Source organism: Tenrec ecaudatus, chromosome 11 (assembly GCF_050624435.1).
Source record: "Tenrec ecaudatus isolate mTenEca1 chromosome 11, mTenEca1.hap1, whole genome shotgun sequence".
Lineage (NCBI taxonomy): Eukaryota > Metazoa > Chordata > Mammalia > Afrosoricida > Tenrecidae > Tenrec > Tenrec ecaudatus.
In genome coordinates this window covers 73,515,271-73,530,511 of record NC_134540.1, presented here as the reverse complement: position 1 = coordinate 73,530,511, position 15,241 = coordinate 73,515,271, and the positions used below count along the sequence as shown (strand labels likewise).

The 15,241-nt window shown below is 46.5% G+C and overlaps 1 protein-coding gene across 6 annotated transcripts in view; it reads left to right on the top strand.

The window, feature by feature from the left end:
• AFF3 (ALF transcription elongation factor 3) overlaps positions 1 to 15,241 on the top strand; it is a 614,141-nt gene that overhangs the window by 112,449 nt on the left and 486,451 nt on the right. For 4 of the 6 annotated variants that reach the window (XM_075563238.1, XM_075563237.1, XM_075563235.1 and 1 more), the window contains exons 3-6: positions 8,654 to 8,728; positions 11,543 to 11,663; positions 13,244 to 13,556; positions 13,686 to 14,074. In XM_075563238.1, coding sequence (XP_075419353.1) covers positions 8,654 to 8,728; positions 11,543 to 11,663; positions 13,244 to 13,556; positions 13,686 to 14,074 — 898 coding nt within the window. The remainder of the gene's footprint in view (positions 1 to 8,653; positions 8,729 to 11,542; positions 11,664 to 13,243; positions 13,557 to 13,685; positions 14,075 to 15,241) is intronic. The other 2 variants (XM_075563240.1, XM_075563239.1) reach the window with 1 other exon arrangement.

The window sequence follows — 15,241 nt, the reverse complement described above, 5'->3', positions numbered from 1 at the left end:
ATACATCTATCCATTGTGTCAAACACATTTGTACATTTGTTGCCATCATCATTCTCAAAACATTTTCTTTCTACATGAGCCCTTGATATCACCTCCTCATTTTTCCTCCTCCCTCCTTGCTCCCCCTCCCTCATGAACCCTTGATAATTTATAAATTATTATTTTGTCATATCTTACACTGCCAGACATCACCCTTCACCCACTTTTCTGTTGTCCAACCCCCAGAGAGGAGGTTATATGTAGATCCTTGTAATTGGTTCCCCTTTTCTACCCAACCTTCCACTTCCCCTCTTGGTATTGTTACTCTCATTATTGGTCCTGAGGGGTTTATCTGTCCTGAATTCCCTGTGTTTCCAGTTCCTATATGTACCAATGTGCATCCTCTGGTCTAGCCAGATTTGTAAGGTAGAATTGTGATCATGATAGTGGTGGAGAGGAAGCATTTAAGAACTAGAGAAAAGTTGTATGTTTCATCATTTATACCCTGCACCCTGACTGGCTTGTCTCCTCCCTCCCTGCTACTCTTCAGTAAGGGGATGTCCAGTTGCCTACAGATGGACTTTGGGTCTCTACTCTGCACTCAACCTCATTTACAATGATATGATTTTTTTTTTGTTCTTTGATGCCTGACCCTTTGACACCTCCTGATCACACAAGCTGGTGTGCTTCTTCCATGTGGGCTTAGTTGCTTCTCAGCTAGATGGCTGCTTGTTTATCTACAAGCCTTTAAGATCCCAGACTCTGTATCTTTTGATAGCTGGGTACCATCAGCTTTCTTCACCACATTTGCTTATGCACACATTTGTCTTCAGTGATTGTATCAGGAAGGTGGGCACACACTGACAGGATTTTTAGTTCTTTGATGCCTGAGACCTGGTCCCTTCAACACCTCGTGGTCACACAGGCTGGTGTGCTTCTTCCATGTGGGCTTTGTTGCTTCGGAGCTAGATGGCTGCTTGTTTATCTGCAAGCCTTTAAGACCCCAGACCCTGTAACTTTTCATAGCTGGGCACCATCAGCTTTCTTCACCATATTTGCTTATGCGCACATTTGTCTTCAGCGATCATGTCAGGAAGGTGTGCATCATGGAATGTCAATTTAATAGAACAAAGTGTTCTTGCATTGAGGAAGTACTTGAGTGGAGGTACAATGTCCATCAGCTGCCTTAATACTAAACCTATAAATATGTACACATAGATCTATTTCCCTACCATCCTATATAAATATATTTACACGTGTACATGCCTGTGTTTAGACCTATAAATACCCTATGCCTCCTAGTTCTTTCATCTATTTCCTTTTTATTTCCTCTTGTCCCACTATCATGCCCAGTCTTCATTTGGGTTTTAGTAATTTCTCTTAGTTACATTGCCCTTGCTGAGTCCCTAACAGGCCTCTCACACCCTCCTTGCCACTAATTTTGGATCACTTGTTGATCCCTTGTCCCTGGGTTGGCCAACCTGACCTCCTTTCCCCCGCCTCTCCCTCTCCTATGTCTCGCCAGAAGCATCAGTCCTGTTGTTTTCTCCTCCAGACTATTCATCCAGCCTATCTTATCTAGATTGATCCACAGAAATAATATGCACCAAAAAACAAGGCACAACAAGTCAAAGCAACAAAAGAGAACACAATGATGACAATTAAAAAACAAATAAACAATGACCCAGAGAAGAATAAATTAATTAAAGAAAAAAATTTAAAAGAACGAAATACCAATAGATCAAGGTCTGATTTTTTACCTCTAGGTATGCCATCCAGTCAAGTCCAATGGAGTGCCATGCTCTGGCCCCAAAGTCTATCCTTTGCACTCCCTGGGGAGCTCCCTGCTCTGCTCTGCCCCCTTGCTCTGCTGCCACCTTTAGTGTTTTGCCTCGGTGAAGTTAACATATTTCAATCCAGGACTTAGGAAAATCTTAGAAGAATAAACTTGAACATTTTATGATTTGAAAATGAACAACTTTCTGTCTGGTGTCAACTAACAGAACATGGGGTGGGGTGGGGGATAACATTACATTTGTCCTTGAGCAAGTCCCTAGAAGGTCTTAGAGCAGACTCTTAAGGGTGTAGGAGGCCAGAGATTGCTTAATCAAGGGCAATGTCACCCAGAGGAATTACTGAAACCCAAATGAAGGGTGAACATGATAGTGGGACAAGAGAAAAGTAAAGGAAATAGAGGAAAGAACTAGGAGGCAAAGGGCATTTATAGAGCTCTAAATATAGGCATGTACATATGTAAATATATGTATAGATTTATGTGAATGTATTTATAGGTTTTATAGTAAGGTAGTAGATGGACACTGGGCCTCCACTCAAGTACTCCCTTGATGCAAGAACACTTTGTTCTATTAAATTGGCATTCCATGATGCTTACCTTCCAGACATGATTGCTGAAGACAAAGTGGGTGCATAAGCAAATGTGATGAAGAGGCTGATGGGTGCCTGATTATCAAAAGATATAGGGTCTGGGGTCTTAAAGGCTTGAAGATAAACAAGTGGCCATCTAGCTCAGAAGCAACAAAGCCCACATGGAAGAAGCACACCAGCCTGTGTGATCACAAGGTGTTGAAGGGATCAGGGATCAGGCATCATCAGAACAAAAATTCATTATCATTGTGAATGAGGGGGAGTGCGGATTGGAGACCCAAACCCCATCTGTAGGCAACTGGACATCCACTTATAGAACGGTAGCAGGGAGGAGACGAACCAGTCAGGGTGCAGGGTATAAATGATGAAACATACAACTTTTCTCTAGTTCCTAAATGCTTCCTCCCCACCCACTATCATGATCCCAATTCTACCTTACATATCTGGCTAGACCAGAGGATGTACACTGGTACAGATAGGAACTGGAAACAAGGAATCCAGGATAGATAAATCCCTCAGGACCATTAGAGAGTAGCAATACCAAGAGGGTAAGGGGAAGGTGTTTTAGAAAGGAGGGACCGATCACAAGGATCTACATATAACCCCCCTCCCTGGGGGACGGACAACAGAAAAATGGGTGAAGGGAGATATTGGACAGCGTAAGACATGACAAAATAATAATTTTGAGAATGATGGCAACAAGTGTATAAATGTTCTTGACACAATGGATGTATGTATGGATTGTGATAAGAATTGTATGAGCTCCCAATAAAATGATTTTTAAAAAGCCTCTTTGGTGTCTGATTTCCAATCCGGCCATTGTCATTTACTGGTTGTGTGACCTGGCCACTTCAGTTAGCCTCTGAGCCCCGATTTCCTTTCTAGTAAAATGGAGGTGTTACCTTTTGGAATTCTTAAAATGGGTAAATAATGCAATGCTTGTGAAGCATTCTGTGGTACAGTGGCTGGCATTTGGCAATAAGCAGTAGTGGTTGTTATAACCAAAGTTTAACGTGGACTAGACGGGAACAGAAGATGGCGAAGATCACACAAAAAGGCTGTTTCCCTGGGACTGTTTGGGGGCTGCATTTGTCTATGGGGTTTGTTTCTCTGCTGCTCCCTTCAGTGCCCCCGTTCACTCGGGTCTGGGGCAGGAGGAGTTACAATGACGACACCAGCCACCCACCCTGCCACACTGATTGTGTTGCGCGAGTCAGCCTGTGGCATACACGTCCGGAGAGGATGTTCTCTGCGGTAGGATGAAGACCGAGAGAACCTGGGGTCAGAGGTACCCAGGCAAAAGGTTGGACTGACCTTATCAAGGTATCCAAGGTGGAATTAGTCCATGGGGGGGGGGGGTTGGAGATGGGTCACAGTTACAAAGATGGTGGTGAGATGACGGAGTTCAGATAGTGGAGGAGAACAGAGTGACAGGTGCAGGGAATGGCGAAGGATTTACTACAAAGTAGACAGTTGAGCAAGTGGAGGACATGGTGGTGGTCTTCAAGGTTTAAAACGCTTAATCTACACCGTTGGTTGGTTTCATGCCACAGCAGCTCCTTCCCTGCCCCCACCCCACCACCCTCATCCTCACCACCACCTTCACTACTACCCTCACCTCTACCAACATCCTCACCACCACCCTGATCTCCATAACCGCAGTAAAAGCCTTCCAGGGAGGCTGGTTGGCAGGATTCTTGCATCTTGGCCAGGCTGTCACTCAAGCCCTATCGTGTGTGTGTGTGTGTGTGTGTGTGTGTGTGTGTGTGTGTGTGTGTGTGTGTACTGATTCTGTCACCAGCTTGCTTCTGGGCACCCCTCTGCCTTACAGACCATCACCTCTGTACTCCTCTAGAGAAGGCATTTGCAAGTACGTTTGCACAGCCCTCCTCTTCTGTAACTTAGAAGAGGATTTCTGATCTCTTATTATTTACTTTATAAATAAAAGGGATGTTAATTAGTTTGACTCATTAAATTTAAATGTAAAGCAATTGTTATAATTTCGGAGGGTTTGATTAAGCATCTTAATTACACCGCTTGCTAATGTTGCCGTAGCAGGGAGCAGAGAAGTGACGACAGAATAGTCTCTACCTTGTGCCTTCTCTTCCTCATTGTCCTCCTGGCTGCCAATCCAAGCCCGGGTGGGGGTTGGTTGGGGGGTTGTTAGCATGTCATCCAGTACTCTAAATATCTGAAAATACTGTCTCTTCTTGGGCCCGGCTGTTCATAACGAGTCTTGATGCAAACTGGGCGCCCCTTCTGCTGCTCTTTGGAGTCACGGCTCCAAACCAAAAATGCTTTCAGAAGGAACTGGGTAAACTTCCATAGAATGTGGCCACCAGAGACAGCAGCAGAAGGACAAACCAAAGAAGTTCAACTTAAATCCACATAGAATTTCAACTTTTGAGGCAGGGGAGGTAAGGGTCACTGAATCCAAATACTCTTCGAGGCCACTTAGCCAAGAGCTTGGCAGTTCCCACGCAGCCTACAGGCACCTTGGAAGACACCCTGGTGATCTTTTGCTTCAAATCCCATGGAGCAGTTCGACTGCACACCTGGGCATCATGAATCTCAGTCACCCCTTGTCAAGTCACAGCAAGAGTAATGGTTCATTTGCATGTCTTGTATACACTGTACCTCTTTCTTCCCTCTTTCCCACTTTTCCTTTATCTCAAGACTCAGTTGTCAGCAAGCCACCTTGAGGCCACCCCCTCCCTGTGCTCCTCCAGCTCCTGATGCCATCTTATGTCCACAGTCCCTGCTGATGAATGGGGCGCCTTCGCCTTTCTCCTCAATTGGTAGCTTCTCGGCAGCAGGATAAGTCGTAGCCCCGATGATCTCCCCAGCATCTAGCATTGGCATTCACAGGATGCTCAGTAAATACATTTGGACAAAAGGAAATCATAGTTAAAACATGGAAAACATTCTTTCTTCAAAAGAGTTGAGAAACCTTTGCTTCTGCTTGACCGTGGCTCTGGTCACAATCTTGTAGACACACCAGTAGGTTGGATGATATTTTTAAAGGTTATGGAAACACTTGGATGATTATAATTAAGGAGTGCTACGTATATACCCCTTCTAGAAGGTAATCCTAGTAGCACAAGTCAACCCTCAGCTTTTATCTCAAACGAGATGGTTTGAGTCCCCTCCCAAAGGCTCTGTGTCTGTGGCAGGAACAATGGGGACACCTGCTCCCGTGGTGATGACAACCAAGACAACCACATGGGGCAGTTCTACCCTGTGTTGTGAGTCATGCTTGACTCTAACGCACCCAGCCGCCGCCACCCCCCCCACCCCCACCACCCGTAGCTGAGCTCTAGGATTTTATTACCTGGTTCTCCCGTACGCTACCTTGGAAAGATAGGAGCCAGCTGATGGTTGGGTGGGGTCTGCTGAAAGTGGTAATACCATGGACCTTAGCTGGCTTGCTTTAATAGCCTACGATTTCTTTGTTCACTCATCTGCCCTCTAATCCATAATTCTATATTTTATGAATATGCTTTTTCCCCTCTGTGTACTGTAAAGAGACATGTGTGTGTGTGCCCTTTGCTTTTTCTAGTCCTGGTGGTGGTGGGATAATGGTTGGCAACGACAAGGTCAGTAGTTTGAAACCACTAGCCAGTCAGAGGGAGAAAGATGGGTCTTTCTACTTCCGTAAAGAGTTACTGTCTCGGAAACTCACATCAGCAGTTCTGTCCTATAGGGTCATTATGATCGGAATCTATTGGAAAGCAGTGAGTTTTTGTTTCATTTTCTTGAGGCTGTATAAAACCACTGTATAAAACCACATTTTAACAATTAAGTCATTATTCCAGAATTGTCCTTGTAGTTCTACCTGAATGGGAACTAGCTCCCCTTTGCTTCCTTTGCCCTGCTTTTTACTTGTGAGTCTCATGCTCACTCTCTTAAGTATCATGAAGCTTATAGCTATGAGGTTTTAGGAAATGTGGATACCGCTTAGCTCCTGGGTAGCTTCTGGTAGAGATAAGTAAAGGACTTTGAACATGGCTGTGCCGTATCTTTGGATGATTACACTTTTAGCCTAAGTTCCTTGATCTTTAAAAAAAAGTTCATCCAGTAGTGCTCACCATCCCTGTGTACCTCCCAGAGACATGCAAGGATAATTAAAGCATGTGTATGTGAATGGCTGTAAACTCAGTGGGGGGGGGGGGGAGATGCCATCAGGCCCTCAGGTAATACTATTACTTAGTCCCACGCTGCTACTGTATGATCAAGAATAAATTAATTGTGGAAATGATGATGATTTCATGTTTGGATATCTATTTTACCCCAAGTACCATAATTTGCTTGGGTCTGAGTTCTACAAGATACCTCCATGTATAGATTAAAAACAAAAAAGGAAAATGATCAGATATGTTAACACATTTGCTGTTTCTGTCAGTCTAAAAATAAGCAAGTCTTTTAAATGCAGTTGATTAAAAAGATTTATTGGGGGGAGGAATGTTATGCATCTGTAGTAAATAATATTGTAGCAGTTGGCTGCCTCCACTTTCATGCAAAATAAATAAATACATTTGGTGACATACATTTAAGGAATGCAATCCTTGTAGTTTTCATGAAAATAAGGCGAAACTTTACAGATGATAAAGATTTTTACCATCTGCTAGTCTCAAGGAATCCTGATTCATAACTTCCAACTCCTGCGGAGCTTAATGCATGTGCCGGCCTGTGCGGAGTCAGCATTTTCTGTCACTTGACTCAGTGTTCCCCAGGGAAGCTGACCACCTTACAGGATGCCCAGGAAGAGGACCTTTTGTTTCAGCAGCAAACGGCACGGCCGTTTTCGCATCATTGTGTTGCTTACATGGCAGTCTAAGGCAGAGGGTTGCATTCTAAGAGGAAAGGGGCCTGGCCTTGTTAGTGGCTGCACAGACATCACTGGCAATCAGGAGGAGGGTGGCCTCGCCCAGCACAGGGATGGAGAGGCCCAGTGTGAATGAGTCGAAACACCTGGTGCTGGCAGGAGCGGGAAGGGCCCAGACACAGAGGGGGAGATGGTGGATGGAAGCCCCCTTTACACTGACATTAGCTTGAAGCAGGCGATGCTGTAGCTCTGAGGACTGAATCGAGTCCTGGCACATTGAGGTTCTAGTTAAGGAGAGGGAGTGGGTGGGCTGCCGTCTTTATGTCTGAATGCTGCAGAACCCACAGCCAAGGAAGGAGGCGAGAAACCAAAGGAAAGGCGTCAAGGAAGAATCACTCCTCTTTTCCTTTACTTGCTGGGCTATAAATCACAAGATCAGCAGTTCGAACCACCAAACACTCCAGAGAGACAAAGGGGGCTTGCTACCCTCATAAATGGCTTCAGTCCTGGAAACCCACAGGGGTAGTTCTACCTGTCTCCCTCTAGAGTCCCTGTGAGTTGGAATTGACTTGATGGTAGTGAGTTTGGTGCCCTGTTTGTTGCCTTTCCCTCCCTCCCTCCCTCCACTCTGCAGAAGGGGACAGCTGTCCTTTGGTGTATTTTGTTTTCTCCAGGTGCTGTGGAAGGTGCTGTGTGCAGCATCATGGCAGGCCCGTGCGAGATGGCCAGAGTTCCTAGTGACAGATGATGTGCAAGTGGTCCTAGGGGGTTCTGGTGTTTATTAGTACTGGGAGACCTAGACTGGATTCGTAGGCAGCCCCTCACTGAAGGTCCTTATTCTGCCATGGCCTGCATCTTGGAATGCTATTGTTAGGCTAAAGCTGAAAGGTGTTGGGAAGTGTTTAAGGAGGACCCCCCCCCCCCCGCCCTTACCTCCAACTGCTCCCAATTATGAAGTGAGTCTTATGAAGTGAGTCTTCCTTTTTGACCCAGAGGATGCTACGAGTTAAGAGAGTTTCGAATTTTGGATACTGGTTTTGTCTTGCTGCCTTTCCCTTGAGCCCAGGGAAGAAAAGGCCGGAAGGAAGAGAGAGAAAGGAACCAACCTTACTGCAGTTGAACGGATGCTGACTCACAGTGACCCCTAGGTCAGGGTTTATGAGACCAACTTTACAGCAGTAGAAAACCCCATCTTTTACCCTCAGAGGGGCTGCTGGTAGCTGGTGGTTTCAAACTGCTGGCCTTGTGGTTAGCAGCCCAAAGCTTACCCACTAGGCCACTGAGCTACGCTGCAAAACAAGTGGGATATGTAAATTTGCCTCTGTGTCTTTTTTGTACCCCAGAGCCCTTATGCCCTTTCCCGTTGGCCTTTTGGGAATGTGCTGAGAACCCAGGCACACCCAGATGCAGCCGGTGCTCAGGTTGACAGTGTTTCTCCCCCTGTGGTGCTCCCCTTTCTTACAGGGGAGAAGACATCTTAACCCAGCGGAGTGACTCTCTAGTTGTGGAGTTTCAGTCGTCCGCCAGCAGATGCAGGAGGTATTAATCTCGGGCAAGGGGCGGGTGGGAGGGGCTTCTGAGAAGCCTGGAAAATCACCCTCCTGCTCCATCGTACATCAGCCACATTGCGCATCACCCCGGTCTCGTCTGTGTGGTTGCTGGAGCTGGCTGAGGGCAGCCGAGCCTGTGTGTGGAAGTGTCTTGTGTGTGAAGTTCAGTGCAGGCAGTGGGCTCTTCTCAGACGACTAAGGTAGTGGAGCGGGGAAGGGTCTACATGATGTGTGCATGTATTAAATATCTATGTATTATATATACATATATTTAACATATGCTAAATATATTACATGTATATTTAGGACACACACATGTTTAAACTGCACATGCTTGTATTTGTTCAACAGCTAGCAAATGTGTTCATGGTGAAACTAGAATTCTCCTCTGGGCTTAGGCTCGTTTTGTGCACAAGCTGTATGTTCCCTGAACCCCCCGTCCCCACCCACACACACTTGAGTGTCCTGAAAGTTGAGGTTTGTTATTGGGAGTGTGACGGTGCCAGACCACACTTCTTTTCTCAGGCTCGAAGGCTGGCTCTGTGCGTAAGAGTGTCATTCCATCTCGGGCCTCCCTGGGGCTGGTCCCTGTCACTGCAGCCGCCTAGAGCAGGCTCAGTGACTGACGAGGGGGCTGGGAGCCTCTCACTTGGCCTCACATCGCACAGCTGCAGCCCCCTTTACTGGGAGGACATTGGCTTCCAAACCCAATATCTTTGGGTAATGTACAAAGGGTGAATTAAAATGCTAATAGGCTACATAGTTCTGGGTATTTAATGTTCCCTAATCTTAAATTTAAATGAACCGCCTTCGGCGCTGTCACAGCCTTGCCTGAAGCGTGTGGGCTCGGCCCTCCGACAGCTCGTTTAGGGTACATTCGAGGAGAGGAGGATGAACAGGGGGCGGGGCGTTCAGAAAATGTGTGAATGATTTTGTTATCTTTCACAGTCATCTTTCCATGAACTTTTTGGATACCCCCTCCTTTATTTCATAGTTGTTTTGTGTTCCCGAAGGTCCATAGCCTAAATCCGCTCTCATTCTCAAACATAGCCACTGAGATAAAAATGAGATCAAGTGAAATAAAAATCTCCACTGTCATAGGTTTTTGTGCACCGTCGGATCTTTTGACTATTAACAGCAAGATCTGTTGGGTCGTCTGGCATCTAAAATACCTACATTTAGATCAGCAGTTCTCAACCCGTGGGTCTTGACCCCTGTGGGGGGTCAAACTACCCTCTCACAGGGTCACCCGATTCATCACAGTTGCAAAATTACAGTGATGAAGTAGCAACAAAAGTAATGTTAGGTTGGGGGTTCCACCACATGAGGACCTGTGTTAAAGGGTCGTGTGTTTGGAAGGTGGAGAACCACTGATTTAGAAGACACATACCTTCTACAGCCCCTTTTATGCATTACTGCCACCCTTACACCTTGTGGCAACACCAGAAAACACCCCCGCTTTATCATGTGGACCCTTGCGGTGTAGACTCCAGGGGGGTGGGGGCCTTTTTAGCTGATTAAGAGAAGAACAGTCAGTCTTGGTGTCCAGACTTGGCCCACGAGACCCAGCAGTCTCAAAGCAAAAATGATGAATTGGCCCTTTCCACTAGATGCTTCTTCTAGAAAACAGAGCCCAGCACTCCTTTTGAGGGGCCCTGGTGGTATAGTGGTTACTAACTGGACTGCTAACCATAAGGTCTACAGTTCGAAACCAACATCCTCTCGGAAGGAGAAAGGTGAGGTTTTCCACTCCGATGAAGAGTGGCATTCTCAGAAACCCGTGGGGGCAGTTGTAGCCTGCCCTGTCGGGTCACTGGGAGTCGGAGTGGACTGGATGGCAGTCTGTTTGGTTTTGGTTCCGACCGGCTGTGCTGCCTTCTCATGACCCGCTTTCGTGACGCAGGGAGCTGAAGGAACAAGCGTACTTCCTCTCTTTGTGAACAGCTCACTTCCTCGCCATTAGGTGCATTTGCCCTTTCATGTTCTCCTTCGCAGAGGAAGGGACACTTTATTTCTTCCTTAGTTCTTCCAGCTCTCTGGTGTCTGGGCACTTCATAATTGTATTTTGGGAGAATAGATATTAATTTTCTTCCACAAAAAGGCCCAGTTCCTTGATGACACAACATAATTCAATTTCCGTCCTCTCCCTTCATGGCCTGCACGCCTTCTTCCTGGCACATTTTTCATAGTCAGGAGGAGCGGTCGTGTCAAATGTATCAGAGGGAAGAATTGATTCAGTAGTCGCTTGACGATTTGACTGATTAACAGAGATCAGAAGAAGGGCTCGGAGCTGTGAAAACCAGTGCAGCGCGGAGCTGTAACATCTCTTTAGGGAGCGAGTTAATGAAGGATCACCACAGAGACAGCCATGCCAGAGAGAGAGAGAGAGAGAGAGAGAGAGAGAGAGAGAGAGAGAGAGAGAGAACGAACAAGAACATGCCCATCTAACACTCCGAGGCTGCCTCGTAAGAGGAGCTATGCTCATAATTTCTATTTACACATCCCTGTAATTACCATCTGCTGTGAGATGACGTTCCTTCTCCTCCTGTCAAAGTTGCTCAGATAGTTCCTCTTTCACATCTCGGCCAGGGAAGGAAGTCTAGGACAGGTTGCAGCTTGCCCAAAGGCCTTTGTGCCCCTGCAAACATGCCGTGGAACCCTGATTAGACTGACTTGACTCCGATTCGTGTTGTGTTGTCATCCCCATTTGTCCTCGGGCCCGACCTCTGCCCCTCTGATACCCATGTCCCTGGGCTTTCTTGACCTGTTCATACTGGGTGCGTGGTTTGTTCTCTTGCTGCAGTGTCTACGAACCCGATAGAAATGTGTTACGGAGGAAAGAGCGAGAGCGAAGAAATCAGGAAACCCAGCAGGATGATGGCACATTTAATTCGAGTTACTCCCTCTTCAGTGAACCTTACAAGGTAGCATTCACGGCTTCCCCGCCGCCCTCACCCCCGCCCCGGGGCTATCTGGGCTAGAGTTGTTGGCCAACCAGGCTTTAGGCAGGTCGTTTGCCTGTTCAGTTCAACCACTAAGAACGCCTCTCCCCCACCCCACCCCCACCCCAAATAATCTGTTGTCGGCTCCATGTGTCTTTAGTGGCACTCTCTCCATAAAACGTTACTGAAAAACGAATTTCATTGCGAGATGATCAGCGTATCAGACATTTCAATAGTTCAGCCGTATTAAGTGCTGTGCCTTCTTCTCTACAAGCAACTTTGGAACATGTTCTTCCTTCTTGTACCCCTTGCGCTTGATGTCCCCCTTTCCCCCCACCTTCCTGCCATGCCCCCAGGTAATTATTATTATTAATCCTCTTGCTATCTGCATAGCTCTGCCCATCCTGGCCTCCCTGTACAGGAAAACAAAAATTGTTTTTTAAAGTGTTCACAACCATGGCCAGATAAAACAGAAAAACCTCAACCGAAAAGTGCAGAAAATCCGTAAAGAGTAGAAAACATTCACGATGGGTCTCGGACCTATCTCGGGCGGTCTGATGACAAGATGCTGCATTCCAGCCTAACTACAGCTGCTCCGACCCTCTGTGCAGTGCTCTCTGTGTGTTCCTGAGGCCGCTCACGGTCCCAGTCGGATCGGTGGGGATTCACTGGAGGCCTAATCCCCCATAGGGACCCTGCAGATGGACTTTGGGCTCTGTTTGCTGTGATTTTTTTTGAGGGGGTGGTCAGTCACATGTAGACTTACCTTCTGCATTCGTTTAAAATGAGAATTGGATTTGCTTTGCTCTCTTAAGCGTCCAGGAACCAAGCACTATGAAACAGAGCCTGCATTACATGTTTGCAACTCCTGTTTGTAAACCTTAAGGCGAATATGAAATAAATTGTCATGTTATTTCTCATCTGTATGACATTCCACAAAATCAAAAAATTATTTAAGAGGGCTTCACAAAGTTTGTGGAAAAATAGACGTTAAAGGATATTGGAATTGTTCAATGAACGTTTTGAAGTACCCCCACCCTGCCCAACCCCGCCAATGTCCTAGATTTCACTAATATCATTGTTTCATGGAGCTCTGGGGCCTGCAGCCACTTGCATTCTTGGCCCTCTGTTCCTTGGTAAGCCTCACCCTGACTTCCCTTGCTGGTCAACTCAGGGTGTCCGACAAGAACAATCGCATATTTAGAAATCAGAAGCAGAAGCAGTGTGAGCCACGTCTGAATTTTTAACAAAAGCTCCCAACAGTGTCCCATAGAAAGGAAAATCCCATGCTGGGAAGGCCATTTTGCGACATTGCAACAGTAATGCCGCTTCCAGGGACTACATCGTAGCAGTCACCCGGTGCTGGGGGTACTTGCCTTTTTAGGGTCTTGAAGGCAGCACAGAGTGGGGAACCCACAGACCTCTTTCGCGACTTTGAGGATTTCATTTTCATCTCTCCTCTTGGGCTCTGTGCTTAATGAAGGCAATGGGGTTCTTTCTTTCAAAGCAGGTCTGTGTTGTCTGTCATAATAGTGTGGCTGTTTTGTTTTCCCCTTTTCTAGACTAACAAGGGGGATGAGCTCTCCAACCGGATCCAGAATACTTTAGGCAATTATGATGAAATGAAAGACTTTTTAACGGATAGATCCAATCAGAGTCATCTTGTTGGTGTTCCCAAACCTGGCGTCCCTCAAACGTCTGTGAACAAGGTGGATGAACATTTTGTTGCAGACTCCAGAGCCCAGCCCCAGCCCTCCTCCGTGTGTAGCACTGCCTCTTCCACACCAGCAGCTGTCCCAGGGCCGCAGAGTAAGAGGGGCACCATGGGCTGGCAGAAGGCTGGGCACCCACCACCTGATGGCCAGCAGAGAGCAAGTAAGCACGGACACAGATTGCTTGGGTTACGCAAATCTGCTCCCTCCAAGAACAGTAATAAAAAACCTGCCCCCTGTGTGTTGAGGCCCGCATCCTCATCTTCCTCTTCTTGTTCTTCCTCCAACTCAGCACCACAGGGCTCTCTCAGGACCTTGCTTGGAGATGGCGTCGGCAGACAGCAGCCTCGGGCTAAACAAGGGTGCAATGTGGAGGTGGGTCTGCAGACCCAGGACAGGCCATCTGCTACGATGTCAGCTAAGCACAGCAGCGGGGGACACTGTGTTCAGAACTTTCCTCCATCTCTGGCTTCCAAGCCCAGCCTGGTCCAGCAGAAACCAACCGCCTATGTGAGGCCAATGGATGGCCAGGACCAGGCTCCTGATGAGTCTCCTAAGCTCAAGTCGTCCACGGAAACCAGTGTGCACTGCACGGCCTACAGGGGAGTCCCAGCCTCCAAGCCCGAGTCAGCTAGGACCAAGGCCAAGCTTTCCAAGTTCACCATCCCCAAACAAGGAGAGGTGAGTGTGTTTGATGGTACTCCTATACAGCTTAGTCCACAGCAGTGGTGACTTGATGGGGATACATTGTTTCCATGCTGCTTCCTTCCCCTGATGTGACAGATTCCAGGATGTGGCTGGTTGCATGCGGTATGACTCAGGAACTAAAGGAGAAGCCTACCTGAGTGATCATTTTATGAACCTAAAGTGTATTGCTGTGAGAATTCTTTAAGTACCCATACCCACACGTGTGTGTGTCTGCTTGTATGCCTTAGTTGGGGTGAAATTCTACTTCAGTATATTCCAAGGGATTGTTCTGGTGAGCAAGCTAGTGTTATCTGAGAGATGCTGGACTAGAAAGAGAAATACTTGGAAGACAATTTTTTTAATGTGTGGAGAGGCTAAGTTTTATGTGCAAGCTTTTAAAATTCTTAACACGTCTACCACTTGTGGAATGTTTAAGGAGAAATGCAGCAAAGTAAGGCCTAATCGTAATTTTTAATGTTACTGTTTAAATACTTCAATGTTTGATTTATTGAACGTCTGGATATAGCAGATGCCCTGTCCCTACCATGTTATTTAGGGTCCAGGTTCACTGCATTACTACTTGAGCCTTCCCCGTCCTGCAAACATGACCTCCGGTTCCACCAAGAGAGTGGCATCTCTTAGTTCAGATTCTTCAGATTTGCATTCTGATTCTGTTCTCGAAGTCTTTGCGTCTTGTGTTGCAATGTGTACGGAGTGGCTTTACTGGACTGTGGAATTCTAAACCAGCAAGTTAGATAATCATCCAGGCGGCAAAGAGGCAGTGGCAAGCCACTTTGAACAGTCAATCTGAAAGGACAATGAAGGTTCGTTTGAGAGAAGATACTGTGCTTCATACACACTCATGATCATTGTCAAGAAGGCACGAAGCATGACTATGACTCTGGACGTAGATTGTTTTGCTCTGATGTGGTGTATGTATGCATATATATATATATATATATATACATATATATACACATACATACATACATGCTAGAGTAAGAGTTCTAGAACATTGTACTTAGGAACTGTTTGGCTGGCTTTTTTCTTTCTGACATGTTCTTGAAAGACGGAGCAACTGTGTGAATAAAATAACCTTTGTATCTTAATTTGATTTTATCAGCAAATGAAACAAGGACTGGACGTTTCTTGTTGCATTTC